General features: G+C 64.7%; 1 protein-coding gene across 6 annotated transcripts; it reads right to left on the bottom strand.

The window, feature by feature from the left end:
* Positions 1-126: 126 nt before the first annotated feature.
* Positions 127-25,603, bottom strand: STK36 (serine/threonine kinase 36). 6 transcript variants are annotated; one of them, XM_045032000.1, is made up of 27 exons: positions 25,551-25,603; positions 23,950-24,048; positions 22,361-22,501; positions 21,739-21,816; positions 20,315-20,445; positions 19,948-20,197; positions 19,054-19,147; positions 18,632-18,801; positions 17,747-17,961; positions 17,548-17,647; positions 17,261-17,404; positions 16,569-16,748; positions 16,081-16,178; positions 15,486-15,591; positions 15,131-15,272; positions 13,532-13,641; positions 12,221-12,325; positions 11,763-11,861; positions 11,312-11,406; positions 9,909-9,972; positions 8,420-8,530; positions 8,141-8,215; positions 6,394-6,565; positions 4,177-4,324; positions 3,369-3,528; positions 2,370-3,116; positions 127-1,749 (listed from the first exon to the last, which is right to left on the bottom strand). In XM_045032000.1, exons 2-27 carry the CDS (start codon positions 24,031-24,033, stop codon positions 1,603-1,605), a joined length of 3,966 nt encoding a protein of 1,321 aa, XP_044887935.1. In that variant the 5' UTR covers positions 24,034-24,048; positions 25,551-25,603; the 3' UTR covers positions 127-1,602. The 6 variants fall into 6 exon arrangements, with proteins under 6 accessions (XP_044887935.1, XP_044887933.1, XP_044887932.1 ...); XM_045031998.1 differs by lacking the exon at positions 25,551-25,603 and adding an exon at positions 24,513-25,204 and having other exon boundaries at positions 3,369-3,482; positions 4,206-4,324; XM_045031997.1 differs by lacking the exon at positions 25,551-25,603 and adding an exon at positions 24,513-25,203.
* Positions 25,604-25,835: the final 232 nt, after the last annotated feature.

A 25,835-nucleotide genomic window follows, 5' to 3' on the forward strand; every position in this document is an offset into this window, starting at 1 on the left:
TTTTCGCTGCTCTGGAACGTTTTTCAGGGTAAAGCTCTTTGGATCCCTGGGGCCCATTACACGCTGGCCAAATATCAGTTCTGTTCATTTCTTTAAGGGATCCACACACTCAGCAGGAAAGTTTCCCAGGAAGGGAAGAGCCGTTTATTATAATAAATTACAAACGTAAATGCAATAGTACAAAAAATAGATCTAGAAAAGTGACTCCAAACCAATGTCACACAAAGTCTCTGTTAGAAAAGAGTCACTACAAATGGCTAGAAAATGCAGGCTGGATAAGTCCAGCCAAGGGCTTCTATGGACACCCAAATACCACTATGAACCCATCGGATCGAGTCTGTTCAGACCCACAAGCATTGAGGTGGTACATGGAACCTCAGGGAGGAAGTGCCTGGCATTGCCCAAATGGCTGATTAAGGAACGCTAGCAGGTTCGGCTGATGGCACTCGACTGTCCAGTTCTCATCCACAAAGGCGGTGGGTCCCAGCATGATGGAGCGCGTAGATTAGGAGAAACCTTCAGACTTCAGTCAGAGCCGCAGAGTAGAATCCCCACCACACACTCCAGGAATAACAGGAGAAGCGAACCCGTCTTCATGAAGCCGAGCCAGGGAAACAATCCCCAACTTCACCACAGAAGAGAAGCCGTCAGCAGCTGTGAACAGAATCCTGGACACACCATGAGCTCCAACTCTGCTGGGAATCTGATGCTGAGTCTGGCTTGTATCACCTGGACCCTGCAGTTAAACTCTGGAAGTGCAGGGTGAAGGTAAGTATGTGGACTGTGTCCTGGAGAGAGTCCCTGAACCATCAAGGCTTGGTGTTGGGTTTAGTCCATCCGGGATCTGGTTCAATTAAATCTGATTTTGCTGGAGCTCATTCAAGGAGGATGGGGAGAGATGAGGCACTTCTCTGGAGGGAGAGAGACTGCGATGGGGAGAGGCCAAAGGCACACCGGATCTTGGGGCTGGGTCCGCTGCATGGCTCAACCTAGGTGACCATAAGGCACAGCTCAGTAAGCATGAGACCCCTTTTTGAAAGCTGGGTTCTTTAGGTTTGGAGGCTCCTTCCCCGGAAGGCGCTTGGAGTCAGAAGACCCTCTAAGTAGAAGCTAGACCTGGTTGGTTGGATTCAGCCTGGAAACAGGGTTGGAATGAAGTGTGGTGGGGGTGGAGATAGTACAAGATGAGGCATTAACCAAAGTCTGTCGTCCCTGAGGAAATTTGGGGGGCACCACATTTGGGTTGGAGAGATCTCTATGAAAGGACAGGAAAGGGAGTTGCTGGCATGATCTTTCTCAGGACTGGCAAGGAGGGGTCTCATCGGAGAGCGGGGGTCTGGATCAAGAGGAGGCATTGTTCCAGGTTCTCTCTCACCCATCTCTGTCTTTATCAGATATGTTTCTTGACCAACTGTTGTCAGGGTGGTCTCCCCCGACTCCATGGGGACCTGCCAAGCTCAGGCACTGTGTTGATCTCAGGAGATAGGGGTGGTGGCCTCTGTTTCTGGACAGAGTACGGGAGTGTCCCCTGAATTCGGGCACTAAGTGTCGTCCTCAAGAGGCGGGTGGAATGGTCTCTCCCAGAGCAGAGACCTGCTGTTCTCAGGCACTGTGTGTTGGGCGCAGAAGGTGGATGAGCTTCTTGCAGTGATGAGCTGAAGACGGTCGGGGGCTCCCATAGGAACTGGTCTGAACTTCGCTGACGGAAAGTGCCAGCAGCTTCTCGCTGGCCTTGAGAGACACGAGCACCTGGAACCCAAAGGAGACGACACTCATCACAGAGCTGCACTGAGCGTTGCCTTAGCCGCGTTCCCTGCCAGGGGGCCCTGCCCCATCTACCCTCTTTGCCCGTTAGTCTGCACGCATCTCAAGGCCTAAAGTCCAGCTTCCTAGGCGACAGGTGGAGCTCAGAGCTCTTCACAGAATCAGGATGAGAAGATGGAGGGATGGGCCTGAGGGCTCTGGATGCAGAGGGATGCTGGATGGCGCCTGGTGCAGGAGCATCACTTAGGTTGCGCCCCCCGGGGCATGAGACTGCCACCCACCTTCCCTGCCCCAGGGGCACGAGACTGGACTCCCCATGGGGGGAGAGCCGGGAATTCCTAGATGGTGGCGGTGAGGTGCCCTGGGCCCCGTGCCCCATCACCGCAGTCTCCTGGAGCTACAGTGACTCTGGTGAGCGACCAGCATGTGGGGCGCGGGCACGGTGCAGAAGCCCCCACTGCCACCCCTTAACCATGGGCTGGTGCCCCCCAAACCCTGCGAGTGGCTGGGCCCAGAGAGAGGCAGAGGTGGGGAGGGAACCGCAGGGGACAGGCCTGGCTGGGGAGGGGGATGGACCCAGAAGGTGCTGACAAGGCGCTCCTGACCTGATGTATCTTTGGCTGCTGGCTGATGGACCGCAGTGCGATCAGTGCTGCCTCCTGCACAGCTGGCTGGGAGTCGTGGCAGGCCACGTCCAGCAGGAGATGGGGGGCTCTGTTCTGGATCAGCACGTCCCCCAGTTCCGCTGCCTGCCTGCCCAGGTTCCCCAGAGTGGAGGCGGCGTTACACCGGGTTTTGGCCTGGGAGTCGCTCAAAAGCCTCACCACGCTGGGCACAGCTTTCCCCAGGGCGAGCGGGAGGGAGCCGTCCTGGTAGGCGGCGTTGCCCACCGCGAAGCTGGCCGACCTGCGCACGCCCTCGTCCTGGTCCGACAGCAGCTCCAGCAGAGGCTCCAGAAGGCCCGCCTGGCTCCGCAGCGCCCAGGGGAAGTCCTGGCCATGCCGCAGCAGGTTCCCCACCAGGCTGCAGGCCTTGGCGCGTATCGGGTGCTCCTGGTGGCACAGCAGGTGGCTCAGCAGCTGGTAGGCCGAGTCGGAGCCGCCCAGGATCTTCTGGAGGAAAGGCAGGTGAACGGGACAGGCCCGGGCCACGTGGGTCAGGAGGGACAGGAGGTCCATCGTGAGGACAGGGCTGTCCGAAAGCAAGATGGCCGACAGGAAGGCGGTGGCGCGGTCCGAGGCAGCAGCCACCCCCACCAACTGGTCGATGACCCGCTCGTCGGACAGGACGAGGTGGCACAGGAAGCTCATGGGAAGCGCGGTCTCTGAGAAGGGCAGATGGTGGCAGCAGACCTAGGATGAGGAGAGATGGCAGCTGCTGAGAGGACTCGGATGGGCCAGGGCGGTGTGAATGGATGGTCTCATGGAGACGGACACCATAGACAAGAGGCAGAAATGGGAGGGGAGATCTCCACGGTTCTGCTTGGCACACGGGGAGCAAGAGAGGTGGGGTGGGCGGAGAGGAAGTCCAGACAGAGAGCCTGGGGCCTGTTCATCACAGCTCCAGAGCCCAAGCAATGGGAGGGAGGGAGCATTCCTGGGTACCTGGAGGAGATGGGCGGGGATCTCGGCGTCTCTCAGGGCCTTCATGACGCACCTGGAGGTCTCGGTGTCCACGTCCAAGGAGAAGGGGAAGCAGAGCAGCTGGCAGGCCTGGAGCACCACAGCTGAGACCAGCTCGGGGTCACCGTCCTCCCCCACCTGCCTGGGGTCGAGGGGTCAGAGAGGATCAGACAGATGAGCCCCACAATGCTAGGCCCAGCGGGGAGGTCTGAGTGGTTGTGCTGTTCCTCAGGGCACAACGGCCCATGGGTCCCTACTGTGCCGGCTGAGTGGGGCCATCTGCAGCAGGCACGCACACGCCACCAGGGCACGTTGTGATCCTCTGGTCTGACCCCATGTGGAACCCAGGCCAGAGACCTGCCCCCCAGTCGCTCCTAGAGCAGAGCGTTTCGAGAAACACCTAGTCTTGGTGGAAAACCCACCAGTGACGGCGATTCCACCACCGCCCCGGGAAGTTGTTCCAGTGGTTCATGACCCTCCTTGTTAAAAACGTCCACCCGCTTTCCAGTGTAGCTGCAGCTCCAGCCACTGGACTGCGTTAGCCCTTCTCTGCTAGACTGACGGGCCTGTTCTCACATATGTGTTCCCCATGTAGCTACTTAGAGACAGATCACGTCGCCCTGTAAGCGTCTCTTTGATAAGCTCCAGAGATTGGGCTCTTTGAGGCAGGTTTACTAAGCCGCTTCTCTGCACCTCTCCGAGTTGGTGTGTTCTCTAGAGCCCAGTTCCCCGTGGCACCGCCGGCCACCCACGTCCCGCCCAGCCCAGCTCCTGACTGGCTGGAACTCACGTCTGCGCCAGGTGCCCCAGGAAGTCGAGGGACAGCAGCCTGGGGAAGGCTGCCATGATGACGCTGTCGGGGTGGGCGAGCTGAGGAAGGGTCTGGTGAGGCTCTCGGGTGAAGACGCAGAGGGCCAGGCTGAGGAAGAGTGCGGTGCCTGCAGGGGAGGGGGAAGTTGGCAGCCAGATGAAACGAGGGGTGAGCAATGAGTCCTGCCCCCCCTCACCCCGGTGCTGGGCGGGTTCTGGGGCGGCCAGGCCGCTCCCTCTTGCCTCACAGGCATGAGGCAGAGTGGGGAGCGCTCCTGCGATCAGGTCTCCACTCCTGCCCGAGACCAGGCAGAGCCAGTGAAGCGTCCGTCTGCCTGGGAACGGGTCTGAGGCAGGCTACGGCCCAGTGTCCAGTGACCCTGAATGTGCTCTCCTGGAGAGAGGCCTGCTGAACGGCCAGCAACCCACCAGGGGGTCTGTGCCCCCCGGGCTCAGCTGTCCCCTCCTCTCCAGAGCAGCTGCCCTGGTCCTCTCCTGCCAGCTCCCAGCCTGGCGGCTGCTGCCTCCCAGCACGGACAGGGACGCCAGCCCCCTTGGCAGGAACTGAGGACCCGGCGTAGGCCGGCGCAGTCACTGGCCCCTGCGGCTCACTGGCTCTGTGGCTGAGGTCGCTGCCCCAGGAAGACGAGCTGCCATCTTCAAATCAATCTGGGTGTCTAAGGCACCCATCACCTTGGTCGCCAAGCACCAGCCGTGGCCTCATAAGGCCCATGTTAGCGTCCCAGGATGCCGAGGGGGCTTTAGAGACCTGGTGAGGGGGCGCTGGGTATAATCTAGCTACTAATAAACCAAGAGACCAGACTTCCGCTGCCTGAGGGAAGGGCTGAACCCAGGAGGGAGGCAGAAGATGCTTGGGCAGATCGGGTGGCACATGAACGGCTCCACACCGAGACACAAACCTTCACCTGAAGTTCTAGCTAAGGCACCTATCGCCACCCGCCCATCACTGGGGTATCTGAGCACCTCACAGCCCCCTGGGAGGCAGGGCCGTCATCCCCATTGGGCAGCTGGGAAACTGAGGCCCAGAGAGACTAAGTGACACTCAGTCTGTGGTGGAGCCGGGAATGGAACTCAGGGCTCCTGAGTGCCAGGCTAACCATTGGGCCGTCCTTCCTCATGTTCTTCACCCTTCAAAAATTCACCAGCCAGGCTGCATCTGGGCGCACGAGTGAGTCTTCAAAGGAACCTGCTGCAGGAGCCATGTGTGACCAAGTGGGCCTGTTCTTAATGTTTCCTCTGAATACGGGGTGGGTGCCTCAGTTTCCCCTGTGCATTTCGTAAGTCTCTAGGTGGTGGGGTAAAGGCCAGTGTGCATAAATCACTGACCCGCTGTCTCCCTGGCAACTAATGGCCAGGCCCTTCCCCCCTGCAAGGGGATGTTAAAGGTGAACAAAGAGATCAGGTGACCTCCTGGCCCGGGAAAGGAACTCAGCAGAGGAGGGGCTGGAGGGAGTTTCAGTTTGGGGCTGGCTGGGGATGGGGAGTGAGGGCAGACGTGGGGGTCCGGCTCACTGCCCCCCAGAATGGACCCAGCTGAGGGGTCCGGTTCGCTGTACCTACAAGCTCTGTTTTAGACCCTGTTCCTGTCGTCTAATAAACCTCTGTGTTACTGGCTGGCTGAGAGTCACGTCTGACTGCGCAGTGGGGGGGCAGGACCCTGTGGCCCCCCCAGGACCCCGTGGCCCCCCCAGGACCCCGCCTGGGCGGACTCGCTGGGGGAAGCGCACGGAGGGGCAGAGGATGCTGAATGCTCCAAGGAGAGACCCAGGAGGTGAAGCCGTGGGAGCTTCTTGCCCTGCAGACAGGCTGCTCCGAGGGAGAGGAGGCTCCCCAGGGTCCTGCCTGGCTTTGTGGGGAGCAGTTCCAGGGCATCGCCCGGGGACTCCGTGACACCCTGCTAATGGGGTCAGGAGGGCTGGAGCTCCAGGCTGAGGGAATCCATCCATCTCAGTTGTCTCCATGGGGATTAGCAAGTGAGGAATCTTTGCTTCCCACATCTCCAGAAGCTCATGTGAAGAGCTGCCCTGTGTGAAGGAAGCAGCTTCCAGCCCTCGTGGGATCCTGCACAAAGCACCCCGTACCAGCTCCCAGCTGCGGGGGCTATTTGCCAGCCAGAGGGCATTCTGGGACATGTAGTCTTAGGCCACCGGTGAAGGTGACATTCCTCCCTCCCTACCTTGAGGGGAGACGAGGGTCCAGTCTGGCTCCGGAGTGCGCTGGCCTGGCCGCGGCGTCTCGCCCTCCATCACCGGCTCGGCGGCGGCCAGGCGGAGCATCATGGCGAATCGGTGCCAGGCGACGTTCCACAGCTCCGAGCCGGCAAAGCCCCGCACCGTCACCGCGTCGCCCTGGCGGAGGGAGAACGCCGGTTGGTGGGCTGGGTTGTGCCACGTGAGGCGGAGCACTCGACCCTCGCCACCACCCGGGGCCAGAGCCAGAGCCCTGCAGGCAGCTCGGACGCCCCGGGGGAGCCAGGGTGGGGTGTCAGCACCTCACCAGCCTGGACCCCAGCCAGGGGCTCAGACTCTTCCAAGGCCACATCACAACAGAGCTGGTCTCATGGGCACCCCCCGCCCCCCGACGGGCCAGCCCCCAGCCCCTGCCTCCCCTCCCACCTGCAATCTCCTCCCCAGCAGCTGCTCCCCGGGCGAGTCCCAGGCCAGGGAGTCGGGGGCCCTGCTTGTGCCAACTTAAAGGCTGGAGGTCAGAAGCCCCAAGCGCCCCTCAGGGAGACCCCCAGCTCACGGCTCGCTTTGGGAACGGAGCTGTCAGTGCGCTGGGCGTTTTGTCTCCTGGTCTCACGTCTCTCCTCCCGCTGGGGGCTGGCAGCTCCGCACCCAGGGGTGGCTCCAGTCCCTGCAGGCAGCTCCTGCTCCCACTCCAGCTCCTCTGCAGCAGGCAGCTCTGTGGAGGAGGCGGTGGGGCTGGCCCCTCATTCCCAGCTGCTTTCACAGCCCCCTTTGCAAGGGGGAGCCTGGCTCCTGACAGCTGCAGCTGGAGCCAAGGTGCCCGCCCCATGTGAGCAGAGCAGCCGGGCTGGATTTAAACTGGTGACAGCCAATACCCGCTGCTCTCCGCTCCCTGCTCAGCTAGGGAGCCTCCTGTCAGCTGGCCACTCCCATGTGTTCTCCCCACACTTCCCCCCAGCTCAGCCATTCCTGCTCAGTCGGGGCATCCAGACTTTCCTGGAACATTTTCAGGAAGCCTGTGTGTGCCTCAGTTTCCCCCTATTTGGATTGTTACCCTGTGGGGGAGGGAGGGGCAGGCTAAGAGACAGGTATGAATGGCGCATAAGGACTGGCCGACCCCCCATCAATGCAGAATCCGTGAAGCCACCCCCAGGCCATTGACACCCAGCAACCAATGCCCCAGAGGGAGCCGGATTTCCCCACCTCTCGGCAGGGAAGCAGAGCCATGCCCCCAGCTGGAGAACAAAGGACCAGGAAGGGATGAGGAGGGGGGGGGGGCAATCAGGGCTGGTGGCAGGAAGGAGTCGGGGCTCTCGCCTGGGACCTATGGGGTTCGCTGCAGCTTAGCTGGGCTCTGGGCTGACCAGAGCGGGCTAGGGATTATCCTTCACTTCTCTCTGTGGCCTGTGGAGACACTGGGCGAGTCCCTGCGAGGTGCACTGATCCCTGCGGAGCGGGCGGGCGGGGCTCTGTCCCCGCTCAGCAGCACTCACAGGGCTGAGGGGTCCGGTCTGCGGAGGCCGCGGGGCTGACCCGGGAGGCGGAGTGAGACCCCGTGGGGGTCTGGCACACGGCAGGGGCTCCGCCAGGAGACCGATCCGCAGCCGGGGGCGTAACCCCGAGCGTGTGGATCTGGGACACCTGGTTTGAACCTGGACCACCCGCCCCGGCCCCCAGCAGCCGCCCTCCCGCCAAGGCAGTCCCGGCGCCGGATCCACGCAGGCAGCGAGGTACCTGGGCCAGGAGCTGCAGCAGGAGAAGCAGGAATCCGTCGTAGAGGCCGGCGCCCAGGGGTGGGGGCAGGTGCAGCTGGAAGAGAAATGGGGCAGGAGCTGGGCACGGGGCTCTAGGACTGGGGGGTTCCAATCGCTCCCACGGCGTCGGACGGGCCAGGCTGGATTCGTGCTGAGCCGCGGGTGGCCCGGTCAGGGCGTCCCAGCCTGTCCGTCCCCTCGCTGGGGGTTCCTGGCCGTGCCCTCCCACGGGGCAGCCCCCTGGCTGGTCGCCCCTTACCTCGGCAGGCGCGGTGAGTGCATTCGTCATGGCCGACATGGCCTCCTGGTGCCCCACCTCGATGGCCGCCCCGTGCTGGCCGAGCTGAGCCAGCAGGAATCCTGCGGCACTCTGCAAGGAAGGGGAGAGCTCAGCACCCTACAGTCCGGGGAGACACACAGCTGGCCACACCCTTCCTCCGGCACGCCTTCCCCCGCCCATGGGGAGCTGGCTGTGAGCGTCTCGCCCCGGGTGTAGGAACAGTCAGACTGACCCCCTACCCCCGCCCATGGGGAGCTGGCTGTGAGCATCTCACCCCGGGTGTAGGAACAGTCAGACTGACCCCCAGCCCTGCCCATGGGGATCTGACTGTGAGCATCTCGCCCTGGGTGTAGGAACAGTCAGACTGCCCCCCTACCCCCGCCCATGGGGATCCGACTATGAGCATCTCGCCCCGGGTGTAGGAACAGTCAGACTGACCCCCTACCCCTGCCCATGGGGATCTGGCTGTGAGCATCTCGCCCCGGGTGTAGGAACAGTCAGACTGACCCCCTACCCCTGCCCATGGGGATCTGGCTGTGAGCATCTCGCCCCGGGTGTAGGAACAGTCAGACTGACCTCCTACCCCCGCCCATGGGGAGCTGGCTGTGAGCATCTCGCCCCGGGTGTAGGAACAGTCAGACTGACCCCCTACCCCCGCCCATGGGGAGCTGGCTGTGAGCATCTCGCCCTGGGTGTAGGAACAGTCAGACTGACCCCCAGCCCTGCCCATGGGGATCTGACTGTGAGCATCTCGCCCTGGGTGTAGGAACAGTCAGACTGCCCCCCTACCCCCGCCCATGGGGATCCGACTATGAGCATCTCGCCCCGGGTGTAGGAACAGTCAGACTGACCCCCTACCCCTGCCCATGGGGATCTGGCTGTGAGCATCTCGCCCCGGGTGTAAGAACAGTCAGACTGACCCCCTAGCCCTGCCCATGGGGATCTGACTGTGAGCATCTCGCCCCGGGTGTAGGAACAGTCAGACTGACCCCCTATCCCCCGCCCATGGGGATCTGGCTGTGAGCATCTCGCCCTGGGTGTAGGAACAGTCAGACTGACCCCCTATCCCCGCCCATGGGGATCTGGCTGTGAGCATCTCGCCCCGGGTGTAGGAACAGTCAGACTGACCCCCTATCCCCGCCCATGGGGATCTGGCTGTGAGCATCTCGCCCCGGGTGTAGGAACAGTCAGACTGACCCCCTAGCCCTGCCCATGGGGATCTGGCTGTGAGCATCTCGCCCCGGGTGTAGGAACAGTCAGACTGACCCCCTACCCCCGCCCATGGGGATCTGGCTGTGAGCGTCTCCCCCCGAGTGCAGGGACAGTCCGACAGCAGCTAGCTCCCTGAATGGGAAGGGTTAGGCAGAGATGCAGGGCTCTGCCCATACACAGATGGGGGTTAGGCCGTTTCAAGCCCTCCCGGGACAGGAGCCAGTTGGGAGGGGCTGTGCCAGGCGGACGGACTCACCACGAGGGAGACGACAGCCGACTGGGTGAAGAGCTCGGCGGCAGCGCTCACCACCAGGTCCACCCTGAAACGCAGCGACCCAGAGCCAGGCATCAGGAGAGGCTGGGAAATCGCTCCCGGCCGGGGACTGACTCACCCCAGCAGGCCCTGCAGGGCTGGGCAAACAGCTCACAGCCAGCAACCACTGCCCCCAGCACGGGAGGCAGCCACCTCTGAGGAGCGATGCAGCAGCTGGGTCCCGGTGACGCAGGCGCCCGTAATTCAACAAACCGCCGGGGACTTTCGGGGGCGGAATGAAGCCACGGCAGGAGGGTCCAGAGCCTGCTCCTTGGGGAAACCCCTGAGACTACGGGCTTCAAACGGTACCGCAGCAGCCCAGCGCCCCCTACTGCCGCACTGAGCCCCACATCCTGTCCCCGCAGCCCAGCGCCCCCTAGTGCCGCACTGAGCCCCACATCCTGTTCCCCGCAGCCCAGCGCCCCCTAGTGCCGCACTGAGCCCCACATCCTGTCCCCGCAGCCCAGCGCCCCCTACTGCCGCACTGAGCCCCACATCCTGTTCCCCGCAGCCCAGCGCCCCCTACTGCCGCACTGAGCCCCACATCCTGTTCCCCGCAGCCCAGCGCCCCCTAGTGCCGCACTGAGCCCCACATCCTGTCCCCGCAGCCCAGCGCCCCCTAGTGCCGCACTGAGCCCCACGTCCTGTCCCCGCAGCCCAGCGCCCCCTAGTGCCGCACTGAGCCCCACATCCTGTTCCCCGCAGCCCAGCGCCCCCTAGTGCCGCACTGGGGTCTGTACTGAGCCCCACATCCTGTCCCCGCAGCCCAGCGCCCCCTAGTGCCGCACTGGGGTCTGTACTGAGCCCCACATCCTGTTCCCCGCAGCCCAGCGCCCCCTAGTGCCGCACTGGGGTCTGTACTGAGCCCCACATCCTGTTCCCCGCAGCCCAGCGCCCCCTAGTGCCGCACTGGGGTCTGTACTGAGCCCCACATCCTGTCCCCGCAGCCAGCGCCCCCTAGTGCCGCACTGGGGTCTGTACTGAGCCCCACATCCTGTTCCCCGCAGCCCAGCGCCCCCTAGTGCCGCACTGGGGTCTGTACTGAGCCCCACATCCTGTCCCCGCAGCCCAGCGCCCCCTAGTGCCGCACTGAGGTCAGCGCTGACTCCGAGGGGACAGCGCCCCTGGCCTGCAGCCACAAAGCCAGAGCCTGCAACGCTCTGCCCACGCGAGGTCCAGCGCTAACCACAGCCCTGCCCCGGCGGGGATCCCATCTAGGAGCAGATCTCGCCGCGGCCACCGGGCCCTGGGGAGGGGCGTGTGGAGTACACTAGACCGACGCCCCCCAGCGCGCCCCCCCGCAGGCGCTGACTGGCCGGGCGCGGGGTGGGGGCAGACACGCTTACCGGGCAGGGAGAGCCTGCAGCTGGAGGGTGAGCAGGGCCAGCAGGTGCAGCGACGCCTCGCAGGCTTCCAGCCGCAGCCGCTCCCCCATCGGGACCTGGGGAGGGAGAGAGCTCAGGGCTGGGGCAGAGACCAGGAGGGCAAAGGCTGCCAGGGTGGGCACCACTGACTCACCGGCCTGCTCAGGCCAGAGGCCGACCTGGGACAATGGTTCCCTTCCCGGTTACCTCCCCCGCCCTGCCCCCGCCTCTCGCCAAACCGGGCCCTGGCTAACCTCCCTCTCCCAGGCCCCTTTCCTCCCCCCCTCCCCCCCCCGCGATTCTTGGTACAGTCCCTCTGCTCATTCTGCCCCACGAGGCCCCCCCCCCCAGGGCACATGTCCGCGCCCAGCAGGAGTCACACAGAGCGAGGAGCCCGGCTGCCCCACGCCCCGCCCCCCGGGGGTCTCCGTACCTCGCCCTTCACCAGCCGGGCCAGGGAGCTCGGCACCTGCTGCCCCTTTGCCAGGAGCCGGCACAGGCGTTTACTGGCGTGGCCGCAGGAGTACAGGACCTGGGGGCCAGAGGGAGAGCAGAGCTCAGCGCGGGGGGCACAGAGCCGGGAGCCCAGCTAGGAAAGGAGAAGGGGGGAGGACGTGCCCTGCCCCCGGGAGGGGAACAGAGACCCAGGCCCACACTACAGGCCGCCGTGGGCTCGGTTTCCTGGTGACCCCACATCGCAGGCGGGCCCCAAGGGACCCAGCGGGCAGAAGGCAGGTGGCCGAGGTCGGCCCCCATGACAGCAGCAGGCCCGTTACCATCTGGCATGACTGGTGCCCGTGGGTGCCGCGCTGTGGGAGCACAGCTGGGGGCCACGCCACCCACCGCCCCAGCCCACTGGCCCCACGGCGGGGTCAGTGCGGGACCCGTTACCTTCAGCACGTTCAGGGAGCAGGCCGGGCGCTCGAGTCCCGCCAGCAGCCTTGCTAACAGGGGGCTCCTTTCCTCCGCCAGTTTCTCTGCCACCTGCTGGGCGACCTGCGGGAAAGCAGCCAGGAGGGTCACAGACCCAGAGACCCGCTAGCGACCCAAGAGGTAGGGGGCCCCTGCTGCAGGGAGCTGGGGGGGCTGCTTCAGCACGGGGTGCTCTCGCCTCTGAGCCAGTGCTGCCCCAGTGCCCCAGCCTGGCACCGGGGGGGGTGCTGCAGGAACGCAGTAGGGGGCGCTCTCCCCTGGCAGTCAGCGCTGGTCCCAGCCTGGCACTAGGGGGCGTGTGCTGCAGGGAGCAGGGTGGGTCAGTAGGGGGCGCTCTCCCCTGGCAGTCAGTGCTGGTCCCAGCCTGGCACTAGGGGGCGTGTGCTGCAGGGAGCAGGGTGGGTCAGTAGGGGGCGCTCTCCCCTGGCAGTCAGTGCTGGTCCCAGCCTGGCACTAGGGGGCGTGTGCTGCAGGGAGTGGGTGGGGTCAGTAGGGGGCGCTCTCCCCTGGCAGTCAGTGCTGGTCCCAGCATGGCACTAGGGGGCGTGTGCTGCAGGGTGTCGGTTGGGGTCAGTAGGGGGCGCTCTCCCCTGGCAGTCAGTGCTGGTCCCAGCCTGGCACTAGGGGGCGTGTGCTGCAGGGAGTGGGTGGGGTCAGTAGGGGGCGCTCTCCCTTGGCAGTCAGTGCTGGTCCCAGCCTGGCACTAGGGGGCGTGTGCTGCAGGGAGTGGGTGGGGTCAGTAGGGGGCGCTCTCCCTTGGCAGTCAGTGCTGGTCCCAGCCTGGCACTAGGGGGCGTGTGCTGCAGGGAGCAGGGTGGGTCAGTAGGGGGCGCTCTCCCCTGGCAGTCAGCCTGGCCCTGGGGGAACGCTGCCTTCTCTTTTGAAGAAGGTGTAACTCTGTGGCCCAGCCCACCCAGGACGGTTAGAGACCCTCTTACGCTGTCTCTGTGCCCCAGTAGGGGCGTTTACCCAGCGTCCTGCTCAGACCCCCGCGGGGCTAATCGCATTCTCCCTCCCCAAACTCCCCCACTCCGGGAGCCTCCTTTACTCCCTGTGCTGAGCTGCTGCGCGGCACTGCTGGGCGCCGTTATACACCTGCCACTTTCCACCCCAGAGGTGGCTGCACACCAGTGTCCCCGGGCAGCGTCTGTAAAGTGCTCTGGATTATGCTCTGGATCAGGCCAGGGTGGTCGCAGTGACCCCGTCGGGAAGCGTCACCTCCAGCCACGCAGGGCCGGGAAGGAACCGGGCGCGGTCCGAGCTCCTGACCTGCTTTTTGGCCTCCTGGCACCCGTTCCGCCCCACGGGGAGGCTGCAGACTGCGGCCAGTGCTGCTGTGAACACATCTGCCCCACGCTCCTGCTGCTCCCGCGCTGGCTCTGCGCAGGGACGAAAGATCAAAGAAGACACGTAATTATGAACAACGATCGGGCTGCTGAGAGAGAGCCAGCTGGACAATTAGTACACAGGGGCTGCGGGTCGGGAGTGAGGGGCACCGGCAGAGCTGCAGGGAGGAACCCAGGGCTGGGCTGGCAGGGGGCTGTGGGTCGGGAGTGAGGGGCACCGGCACAGCTGGGGACAGGGGGAGCCCAGGGCTGGGCTAACAGGGGGCTGCGAGTCGGGAGTGAGGGGCACCGGCAGAGCTGGGAGTGGGGGAGGAGAACTGGGCTAGCAGGGGGCTGCGGGTCAGGAGTGAGGGGCACCCGCAGAGCTGGGGGGGGAGGAGAACTGGCTAGCAGGGGGCTGCGGGTCGGGAATGAGGGGCACCGGCAGAGCTGGGGAGGGGCAGGGCTGGGCTGGCAGGGGGCTGCGGGTCAGGAGTGAGGGGCACTGGCAGAGCTGGGGGTGGGGGGAGGAGAACTGGACTAGCAGGGGCTGCGGGTCGGGAGTGAGGGGCACCGGCAGAGCTGGGGGGTGGGAGGGACTGGGCTAGCAGGGGGCTGCGGGTCGGGAGTGAGGGGCACCGGCAGAGCTGGGAGGGGGGGAGGAGAACTGGGCTAGCAGGGGGCTGCGGGTCGGGAGTGAGGGGCACCGGCAGAGCTGGGGGTGGAGGGAGGAGAACTGGGCTAGCAGGGGCTGCGGGTCGGGAGTGAGGGGCACCAGCACAGCTGGGCGGGGGCAGGGCTGGGTTGGCAGGGGCTGCGGGTCGGGAGTGAGGGGCACCGGCAGAGCTGGGCGGGGGCAGGGCTGGGCTGGCAGGGGGCTGCGGGTCGGGAGTGAGGGGCACCGGCAGAGCTGGGCGGGGGCAGGGCTGGGTTGGCAGGGGCTGCGGGTCAGGAGTGAGGGGCACCGGCACAGCTGGGCAGGGGCAGGGCTGGGTTGGCAGGGGCTGCGGGTCGGGAGTGAGGGGCACCGGCAGGGCTGGGCGGGGGCAGGGCTGGGCTGGCAGGGGGCTGCGGGTCGGGAGTGAGGGGCACCGGCAGAGCTGGGCGGGGGCAGGGCTGGGCTAGCAGGGGGCTGCGGGTTGGGAGTGAGGGGCACCGGCAGAGCTGGGGGGAGGAGAACTGGGCTAGCAGGGGCTGTGGGTCGGGAGTGAGGGGCACTGGCAGAGCTGGGCGGGGGCAGGGCTGGGCTAGCAGGGGGCTGCGGGTCGGGAGTGAGGGGCACCGGCACAGCTGGGCGGGGGGCAGGGCTGGGCTGGCAGGGGGCTGCGGGTCGGGAGTGAGGGGCACCGGCAGAGCTGGGGCGGGAACTGTCTGTTCTGCCCCTGGCTCTGATCAGGGCCATCGGCCATTGACTTTCCCCAGCACTAAAGTGAGGCCCAGAGAACCGGGGCCAGTGACTGCAGCTCGCTGGGACCCGCCAGCCCCCAGGCCGAGGTGGGGCTGCCCCCCAGGGGGGATATCCCAGGGGCGGGGGCAGCGTTACCTTCCGGGGCGGGCTGTGCCAGGGTGGCCCCCTGGAGGAGCGCGTCCAGCAGGGGGCGCTGCTCGGCGAGCAGGCCGGCGTAGAAGGGCCCTGACACACAGGGGCTGCTGCCGTCCATGCGCTCACAGAGCCGGGCGAAGCACTGCAGAGGGACCCGGAGAGCCGCCATCACCACAGGCCGTGGCGGAGGGGTCCCGCTGCTCCTGAGCCAGGACCGCGAGGGGCTCAGGCGCCCGCAGGAAGGACCCTCGGGGCAGGGCTGGCAGAGGGGCGGGGGAGGCACACGGAGGGAGGGGACAGGAACGGGGAGGTGCCCAGCGAGTGAGCACGGGGGAGCGGGGGGGGGCACCGTTACCGTGCTGCTCTGCTCGCGGAGCCTTGTCTCCACATCCCTTGGTTGGGCCAGCAGCTTGGGCAGCAGGGAGAGGAAGCCGGCAGCCGCCTCGTGGAAAACCTGCAGGCTGGGGGAGGCGGGTGTCGGTGGAGGCCAGGCACTGGGGGCCAGGGGTCGCCCGATGAGCTGCACGCTCCACCGGGCAACGGGCCCAGCTCTGCCCATGGGATCTGCCAGCCGCGCCCGTGCTGCAGAGCCCCCGGGGGAGGGCAGGGCAGGGCAGCCCAGGGAAGCGCCATGGCCCAGTGGGGAGGCCTCAGGACTGGGAGACGGAAGGTCTGAACTCATCAGTTCTGCTACCCTGTGGGATCCGGGAGTACCCCCCCCCGTGCCTCAGTTTCCCCATCAGATCCCGACTGCCCCCCACCAGTGCTCTGAGAGTTCTGGAGGACACCGTGCTGTGGAGGGGCCACGTTCAGGTCTCTCCCCCATGCAAGGATGGAGCCGGCACGTGCGGGGCTGGTGGGGAGAAGGGTGGGAGGGGATCTCAGTGCAGTGCCTCTCGGAGACTCCGGTTCCAGGACAGGCCGCTCCCCCCCGCCGGCAGCCACTCTACCTTCTCCTCCTGCGGCTCCGCTCCAGGGGGGGCTCGCTGGTGAAATAGGCCGTTATCACGCCAACCAGGTCCGTCAGCAGCGTGATGCACCAGGGCTGCTGCGGGAGCAGGAGAGAACCCATGTGCCAGGGAGCGCCACTCTGAGCGGCTGGCAGTGCCCGGACCTGGGGCACCACAGGACCCTTCCCCCTCGGACGGGCTTGCAAGGGGGAGCACACCCAGCGCTGGAGCGGGGCCATGACTGGCCCCCGAGAGCTCATGCAGCGGTGATGACACAACGGCCCCCACAGGCCTCCTGCCCCGGCGGCCTGGCACAGCTCAGCATGTGCAGAACTAGCCCCTGGGGGGGCCACGCGCACCCAGCCAGGGTGACCAGATGTCCCGATTTCCGGGTCTCTTTCTCATATAGGCTCCTATTACCGCCACCCCCGTCCCCATTTTTCACACTTGCTGTCTGGGCGCCTGCACCCCGCGCTCCCCGCACCCACCTGCCTGCTGCTGGCGCTCTGCAGCATTTGCCCGAGCAGGTGCAGCAGGCCCTGAGGTAAATCCGCGGCCTGGCAGAAGCTGTACAGAAGCTCGGAGTCACAGCCGCTGGCGAGCAGGTTGGCCAGGACGCGCAGGGCAGGGCGGAGATGAGACGCTCCCTCCAACATCCCCTCCAGCACCTGGCAAGAGAGAGGCCAGAGAAGGGGCTGTGATGTGGGCACCCTGTCTGCCAGCCACAGGGCTCCCCGCATCCCAGGCTCTGACCCCGGGGAGGGGGCAGGAGAGCTCGGCTCTCTGGCGACAGAGGAGGAATTTCCTCCCTGGATGGGAGAGGGGATGGAAGGATCCAGGTGTTTCCCCCAGGGTCACCAATGCAGGGGGAGGGGACGGCTTCCCCTGTGTCCTGGGTGCTTCCTTCGCCTGTCTCCGGGCCTGCGCAAAGCACTTAGGGAAGAGAGTCGGAATCATGATCCCCCATTATGCAGCTGGGGAAACTGAGGCACAGGACACAGCCACACACTCTCTCTATCCCCCTCCCTCCCTGGGTCCCGCAAGGTAACACGGCTGACAACCGAGTTCAGATCTCCTGCCTCCCAGGCCCGAGCCCTTCCTTGAATAGCGGGCTGGGAATAAGGACCCGCTGCAGCCGCTTGCTGGCCCCAGCCCGCTCCCCCCGGCTGGCCCCACTCGCCTGCTGGCTGCAGAGCTGGAGCCGGGCCCGGATGCGCTGCAGGAAGGCCGGGTCCCCCAGGAGGCTCAGGGGCGTGCTCAACTGCATGGTGGCGGGTTCCGTCGCCTCGATCAGATGCTGCCATTCGTCGTCACTATCCAGTTCCTAGCGCCAAGGGCCCAAGAGAGGGGAGATGGCCACTTCGATACCATCAGGCTGCGGGGAGTGGGGCCACGCCTGCCCCAGACCTCCCCAGCGCCCTTACGCCAGCTCCCAAGGGCCCCAGCCCACCCCCCGTCACCTCTCACCTCGTTCTCCAGGTCCACGGTCTCGATGCTGCGCCTGCCGCGTGGCCCCGCCGGCACGGCCGGGAACTCCCGCTCGTAATCCTGGGTGATCCGGTGCTCCCTGCCCAGGAAGGAGTGCAGCTAGAGACTCGGCCCACGCCAGCTCCCTGCTGACGGGGCCCCCACCCCAGAAACCCACAGCAGGCACCCTGCCCCTCACCGTGGCGTCGGGGGAGGCTCGGCTGTCCCCCACTCTGCCTCGCTGGGCTCTTCCCCCAGGCCGGCTTGGGTCTCGTCTCCCGGAGGGGAGCCCGGAGCGCGGGCTGTCTGCTCCCCCGCCCTGAGGGCGGCCTTCCCAGGGGCGGCGTTGGGTTTGTGCCCCAGGCCTCCTCTGGCCGCCTCCTTTTTACACGGCGCGTCGGCCTTCAGCTGCTCCTGGAAGAGACCAAAGAGCTTCAGCCAGGTTAGATCTCCGTGTAACTGACCAAGCCCCAGAGTCCTGCCTCCACCCCTCTATCATGGGGGGGTCTCTCTCCCTGTAACTGACCAAGCCCCCAGACTCCTGCCTCCACCCCCCTATCATGGGGGGGTCTCTCTCCCTGTAACTGACCAAGCCCCCAGACTCCTGCCTCCACCCCCCTATCATGGGGGGGGTCTCTCTCCCTGTAACTGACCAAGCCCCAGAGTCCTGCCTCCACCCCCTATCATGGGGGGGGGTCTCTCTCCCTGTGACTGACCAAGCCCCCAGACTCCTGCCTCCACCCCCCTATCATGGGAGGTCCCTCTCTCCCTGTAACTGACCAAGCCCCCCCCGACTCTCACCCAGCCCCCGGGGCCCTATCTGTGTAACTGACCAATCCCTCAAGCTCCTGTCCCCACCCAGTCCCCCCAGTCACCAGGGGATCTCTCCATGTAACTGACCAACCCCCCAGACTCCCCTGGGCCCTCCCCATGTAACTGTCCCAACCCCCTCCCACTCCCTCGGGGACCTCCAGCGGGGGGGCCCCGCTCGGCCTCTCGCCCAGCCCCCGCCCGGTGTGTCCCGGGAGCTCCCACCCCGCTGCAGTGCAGGCTCTGCCTGGCCCCCAGGACACCAGCCACACACCTTCCTCCGGGCCTCCTGGGCCATCCTCTGCCGCGCCTTCCTCAGGATCCTGGACTGGCCGCTCCTGGGGGCCAGCGAGTGGGCCTGCTTCTCCTTCAGCACCTGCAGCTCCGGGGGCAGCTTGCTGGTGAAGGGGTTCGCGAGCCCGTGTGGCTCCGTGTCATCGATCACTGCCAGGAGCGGGGGGGTGAGCCCGGGCAGGGACCACAGCAACCATAACGGGGGCGGGGGGAGCGCCGGGGCTGGAGGGGAGACTCTGGAGACTGGCCTGGGCTGGGGGCGTTGGAGACAGGGCCGGGCGAGGCAGGTGCCCATGGCACCCAGGGGAGATGGGGCAGAGGGGGTGGCCGGGCTGCGGGCGGTGATGGCGGCTTTGCACCCGGTGCAGCAGGAACAGAGCGGGGGGGAGGGGGGGCACTCACTGGTGACCCGTCCAGCGATGAAGGGATGGCACAGGAGCTCCGGCCACGCCAGCCGCTGGCGAGGGTCCTTCATCAACAGGCCTTGCAGGAAGCTCTGCCCAGGGGCACAGAGACCCAGTGTCACACTCCCCACCTCTCTGTGCCCCACAGCTGCTGGCTCTTGCTGGGACACAATGAACTGGGCATGTGCACTAGCCCAATGGGGAGTCAGGACTCCTGAGTTCTACACCTGGCTTTGGGAAGGGAGCGCGGCGCAGTGGGCAGAAATGGATAAAAATAAAATCATCTCTGGAGCTAGACCAATCTCCTAGAGCTGGAAGGGACCCCGAAGGGTCGTCGAGTCCAGCCCCTGCCTTCACGAGCAGGACCAAGGACTGATTTTGCCCCAGATCCCTAAGTCTCTTGAGATTAATGGGCCAGTCTGTGTCCCTCAGAGCTGCTGTTTCAGGCTGTCTACAAACTCAGGCAGGCGTTGCTGGGTCTTCACAACCGTAAGGGCTGGAAGCAATTTGTTTAAATGGAAGCTGAGATTCCAGAGGACGATTCAGCAGCAGGAGGCAGATCCTGCACCGAACGACACACAGAACATGCAGGGCCCTGACTCCCCTTGCAGCCAGCTCTGGGGTGAGCCCCCGCAGCCATCCAACCGCGCACAGCAACACCGCTCACCAGGGAAGGAAGTGAAGAATCCAGTTTGCAAGGGGAGTCAGTGGAATCGCTCATGATTCCCAAGCAGGAATTTGGCCTGGACAGCCCATCCCCTGGGAAAGGGGGGTTCAGTGACCTTGCCTGACGAGGGGCTGTTGGAGCCCCGGGAGGGGAGGGGGCTGTCTGGAACCGGGGCAGTGTGGCTCTGTGGGGTGCAGGGGCCTGCCCACCCCTCCTCCCCGTTACCTTGAACGAAGGGCTCATGGCTTTGGGCCACGTGATGGGGTCCTTGACGATGAGGCTGACCAGCTGGAAGATGCTGTTGGTGTAGAAGGGCGGCGTCCCCACGACCAGCTCGTACAGGATGCAGCCCACAGCCCACAGGTCGGCCGTGTGGTCGTAGGGCCTCTCCTGCACCAGCTCGGGGGCCATGTACAGCGGGGTGCCCTTGATGGACGTCAGCACCATGGTGTGGATGCTCATGGCGCGAGCGAACCTGCCGGGCGAGAGGGAGCCCCTTAATTCTGCCTCCGAGAGCCCCCCCAGCCCAGGATCCCTTCGAATGCCCCAACGGCCCCGATGCCGAGGGCCTGCGAGCTCCTCGGGCACCTACCCGAAGTCACAGAGTTTGATGACGCCCCCTTTGCCCAGCAGGATGTTCTGGGGCTTCATGTCGCGGTGCAGGATCCGGTGGGAGTGGAGGTAATAGAGGGCGGAGACCAGCTGGGAGGCGATGTCCTGAACCTGAGAGACACCGCAACCCTGAGCCTCCGCGGCCGCGTCCTGACCACAGCTCTGCCGGCGCCCCTCACTCCCGACCCGCAGCCCCTGCTAGCCCGGCCCTGGGCTCCCCCAGCTCTGCCGGCGCCCCTCACTCCCGACCCGCAGCCCCTGCTAGCCCGGCCCTGGGCTCCCCCAGCTCTGCCGGCGCCCCTCACTCCCGACCCGCAGCCCCTGCTAGCCCGGCCCTGGGCTCCCCCAGCTCTGCCGGCGCCCCTCACTCCCGACCCGCAGCCCCTGCTAGCCTGGCCCTGGGCTCCCCCAGCTCTGCCGGCGCCCCTCACTCCCGATCCACAGCCCCTGTTAGCCCGGCCCTGGGCTCCCCCCCACAGCTCTGCCCCCGCAGCCCCTGCTAGCCCAGCCCTGGGCCCCCCACAGCTCTGCCGGTGCCCCTCACTCCCAACCCGCAGCCCCTGCTAGCCCGGCCCTGGGCTCCCCCAGCTCTGCCGGCGCCCCTCACTCCCGACCCGCAGCCCCTGCTAGCCCGGCCCTGGGCTCCCCCAGCTCTGCCGGCGCCCCTCACTCCCGACCCGCAGCCCCTGCTAGCCCAGCCCTGGGCTCCTCCCCACAGCTCTGCCCCCGCAGCCCCTGCTAGCCCAGCCCTGGGCCCCCCACAGCTCTGCCGGCGCCCCTCACTCCCGACCCGCAGCCCCTGCTAGCCCAGCCCTGGGCCCCCCACAGCTCTGCCGGTGCCCCTCACTCCCGACCCGCAGCCCCCTGCTAGCCCAGCCCTGGGCTCCCCCAGCTCTGACGGCGCCCCTCACTCCCGACCCGCAGCCCCCTGCTGGCCCAGCCCTGGGCTCCCCACAGCTCTGCCAGGGCCCCTCAATCCTGACCAACAGCCTCTGGTTATCGCAGTCTTGGGCTCCGCGCCCAGGCACAGAGCTCTGCCACAGCCCTTTGATCCCGACCCCCCCTCATCCCTATTCCAGCCCTGGCCACAGGTGAGCCGTGGGCTGAGACCCAGCCAGTTCATGTCACTTGTAGCCTAAGGCGAGATTTGAACCCAGCTCACGTCGAGGTGAAAGGTGAGTTCTCTCTCCCGCTTGGCCAATCAGAGCCTTCCCACCCCTGCCGCCGGGCTCCGATTCCTTCCCCTCTGGGGGGTCAGCCCCAGTGTCCAGCCAGCTCAGATATCCGCTTCTCTGAAGAAGCGACATCGGCACTTCCCGCAGGACCATGAGCCCCTCGCCGCACCCCTGCCCCTGGCCTGACATGACTCCGACTAGCCCTGACGCGGCAGCGTCACACAGCTACCTGCTCCTCTGGCAGATTCCCATCATCCTCCAGGATCTGGAAAAGCTCCCCCTCCGCGTAGTCCGTCACCACCACCACCTGCAGGAGGGCAGCAGGAAGGGATCGTGGGAGTGAGGGGAGCAGGTGCGAACCCCAGCTGGGTCCTGGGGACCCCTGGGGACGGGATCCAGTGGCTGGAGCATTGGTGCTGGGAAACGCACCGGCTGAGGACACTGTTTCTAGCACATCTGGCCAGATCCAGAGACCTGGACTTAGCCCTTGCTCAGGCAGCCTCCTAGCAGCACTCTGGAGCGAGGCCTTGGGATTTAGCCCAAAGGGCGGAGGAAACACCCTGCTGGGCCCTGGGGAAGGGGAATCACTGGGGGAACCAGCAAAGGGAGACGAGAGCTGTGCAGTCTGACCGCGGGACTCACCCGTGCAGCAAGGCACCAACCCAGCCGCCGGCAGGGGGGCGAGAACCGTGCAGCAGTCACTGGAAAGGCCAACGCTTGCTCCTTCCAGCGTCGCTGGAAGTGACTGCACGTCTCTAGCGCCCGCGGGAAGGGCCCAGCTACGGCTGCTCGGGAGAACCTGTGCGGCTGACAATGCATGCGCCTCCCCGCCCTCACACGCGCCCTCTGACCTCCTTGTCGGTCTCGAAGCTGTCGAGCATCTGGACGATGTTGGGATGGTGCAGCCCCCTCATGATCTCAATTTCCCGCTGCAGGTTCTTCAGCTCCTTCTCCGATCGCCCGACTTTGGGGATGAACTTCAGCGCCACCACCTGCCAAAGCAAACAAAGCTGGGAGCTGCACCCACCACAGCTCCCACCCAGGCAAGGACCAACTAGTGACTGCTAGGGTGGAAGGCTACGGCCAGGTCTACACTCCCCTACCACTGCACATAGGGTGAGAGGGAGAAAATATCGGGACACATGATGGGGAGGGGGGGGCGCTGGCAGAGCTAACAAAAAAAAGCCGAGAGCAGCACGGGGGGGGGGGCGGCGAGTGCTGCCGGCGGAGCAGCGAGGGAAAAAGAAATAAAAAAGGGGAGTGCTGCTGGCAGAATGAAATACCGGGACAAATTAGGTCCCAATAAAAAATCGTTCGGGACAAACACCTAAATATCAGGATGGTCCCCATTTTATCGGGACGTCTGGTCACCCTAACTGCACATAACCTTAGCACTGGACATGGACTAAGAGGATCCCAGAGTTTACTGTGTTTCAGTGTTCATAACTTTTAAAATCTTGAACTGATTTTCTTCAAACATGGTTAACTGGTAGATCTCAGCGAGATCTACAAAACAAGCTAAGGTTGAAAAACTTCAGTCATTTTAAAAGTATGATGATTCAGTGCCGGGAAATTTTGTAAAGCGTAAGTGTAGCTAGGTCTGCCCATGTGCAGGCTGCATCTTTCTCTGCGGTTCTGATTTTTAAAAGTTGCCTCGGGTTTCCTGGGCGGAATCTTGCACACACTGAATTGTGCAAATTGTAGCACTTAGTCATATAACTGCCTTATTCTGCTGCAAATCAGGTACCAGACATCTAAGTGCCACTAACTGCATCTGCAATGAATTGCAGGCAAAATGGTGGGTGAACAGTTGTGCCAGTAGAAATGGAGGCGGGGTGAAAGGCCTTTCCAAAATCAGTGTGTGAACCTGTAGAATTCATGACAGCTGCAGCTGCACAGGCTCAGTAACCAAGCTGCAAATTGTCAGGAGTTAATCAAAACCTATTTTTTATCTAGACCAAACCAAGGTACCAGACCTCAGTGAGATTCTGCCCAGAACAAGTTTTAGATGTTAGTTGCTTTTGCTGCACCTGTCTAAAAGGTACAGGGAGAATCAAGCTGTCAAATTCAGAAATAATCAGAAAATTTAAAACAAATTAATTTCCCCATCAAGTGCAAACAAAGCCTGGAATGTATCAGCCCCTAAAGGGAATGTTCCAGAAAGTGCTCAGCATGTAAAAGCAGGGGATTAGAATGGAAACTGTTGTGCAACCTTAAGTACAGTGAAAACTACCAGATAAACTATCTAGTGAGGATCACACATATGATTGTCAGAGACCCTGGACCTGGAGGCCCAGTCACAGAACCCTGAGCTGTATACCAAGAACTCTTCAGCCGTGTTGTGTTTCCCCCATATGTCCTTTTCCCCACATCTCACCTGGGCGGTGTATTCCCGTCCCACCCATCTCCTGAGAGAGCCCCTCCCTGGATCTCTCCTCACCTGGGCGCTATATTTCCGGCGCCCCTTGTACACCCTCCCGAAGGAGCCCTCTCCAATCATCTCCAGCACGTGGTATTTCTCCATGGTGGGCACGCCAGCCTGATAGGGCAAAGTGGCACATTAGAGGATGTTCAATTCACCTCCTGAGCCTCCCCTTCCCCTCAGGCCTATATGAGCTGAGAAGATGGATGGTGCAATGGTTAGAGCACTAGCGAGGAGTTGGGGGACATGGGTTCAAGTCCCTGTTCTGCCACAGACCTCCTGTGTGACCTCGACAAGTCACTGAGGCCCAGATCCTCAAAGGTCTTGTTTCAATGGAAGTCAGGTGCCTAAATACCTTGGAACATTCAGGCCATCGCCTCTCTGGGCTTCAGTCCCCCCATGTGGAAAACGGAGATGAAAGTACCTCCTTATCTCGGGGGGTGGGGGAATGATAAACACATTAGAGACTGAGGTGCTCGAATGCTATGGTGCTACCTAGATGCTTCCCATGGGTCTTCTCTTGGGAGACCTCCAACATCCCAGCCCCATCTCTGGCTGCCCAATTCCCAGTCTTTCCTCACCCTGCTCCCCATCCTCCTCCTGACAGGCTCCAGCTCCTCATCCAGCCGCTTGGTTCTCCCTCTGGGCCAGCTCCAGATTCCAACCCTTCCACCCAAATTAATCCGGGTCACCCTGGCCTCCTCCCCTCCAGCCTCCCTCATCTCGCCCCCTCAGCCCATCTGGCATCCCGCAGCCACACTCCTCCTTGTCCTCCAGCCCGATCATGTCCTTCCCTCGGCTCCTGGCTCCCTCTTCTCTCTCGGCATTTCACCTGCCCTCCCACATCCTCAGCTTTCTGCTCTTTCCCCCAGAGCAAGGCCTGAACGGTTGCCCATATCCCAGCTTCCCGGCTCCAGGTGGCCTGTACATTTGGGCTGGTTCTTGGTGCCCCGGGTGAGCTCAGCACTTTGCAGGTGGGGATGAGGGCGGGGTCCATGCCCTGAACACAGGCCTGGTGACTGGAACCCCCACGATCACCCGAGTCTCCCCAGGCTCAGAGCTGCGTCTCCAGGAACCCACATGGCTCTCGTCAGGGTTGAGCCCCCCAGCACGTGCTCAACACCCCCAGGCTGACCAGGAGCCCGGACTCCCAGGGCTCCCTCACAGGGACGTGCCTGGTTCTGCTGCCCTGAGCTTGGCTGTCCGTGGGCAGGATCTGGTAGGTCAGACCGGATCCTGTGCCCAGGATCACCCCTCCCCCCCCCCCCACCGCATCACTGCGATCTGGGTATTCACCTCTGGAGACTGATTCAGTCCCCCGCCCGGCGCAGGGATACAGCCCCCCCTTCCAGGATCCTGCCCCCCCCCACCCGGCGCACGGATACAGCCCCCCCTCCAGGATCCTGCCCCCCCCCGCCCGGCGCTGGGATCCGCCCCCCCCCGCCAGGATCCTGCCCCCCCCCGCCCGGCGCTGGGATCCGCCCCCCCCGCCAGGATCCTGCCCCCCCCGCCCGGCGCTGGGATCCGCCCCCCCGCCAGGATCCAGCCCGTTCCCCGGTCACAAGCCCCGGCTCCCGCGGGACTCGGTCCCCTCCCCTCAGCGGGATCCGGCCGCTCACCGGGATCTGCCCCAATCCCCGCGGGCTCCCGGCTCCTCTCCCCGACCCCAGCGCCGGGCCCCGCTGCCGCCCGGGCCGTTCGTTGGGCGCCGCCCGCCCCGGGGCTGCCCGTACAGGTGCCTGACTGGATCCCGGCCTCGCACGCGCACGGAAAGCCGGCCCGGCCCGGCCCTGGCCCCAACACCCCGCCGCACGGACCCCGCGGCCCGGCCTGTCCCGGGGCTCGGCCGCGGGAGGGGCTGCAGCCCGCCTCTTTACACAGGCGCCGCCACAGCCACCGCGCCG

This window comes from Mauremys mutica, chromosome 10, assembly GCF_020497125.1.
Source record: "Mauremys mutica isolate MM-2020 ecotype Southern chromosome 10, ASM2049712v1, whole genome shotgun sequence".
NCBI classification, from domain to species: domain Eukaryota; kingdom Metazoa; phylum Chordata; order Testudines; family Geoemydidae; genus Mauremys; species Mauremys mutica.

What these genes read in the sequence shown, in the direction of transcription:
- STK36 (XM_045031997.1), bottom strand. Translation starts at nt 24,653, where the DNA reads ATGAGGGAGGCTGGAGGGGAGGAGGCCAGGGTGACCCGGATTAATTTG. An exon ending in GGAGGAGGATGGGGAGCAGG is followed by an intron (nt 24,049 to 24,512) that starts GTGAGGAAAGAC and finishes TTGCCCTATCAG; the next exon opens with GCTGGCGTGCCCACCATGGA. An exon ending in GAGCCTCCCCCGACGCCACG is followed by an intron (nt 17,648 to 17,746) that starts GTGAGGGGCAGG and finishes CTTCCTGGGCAG; the next exon opens with GGAGCACCGGATCACCCAGG.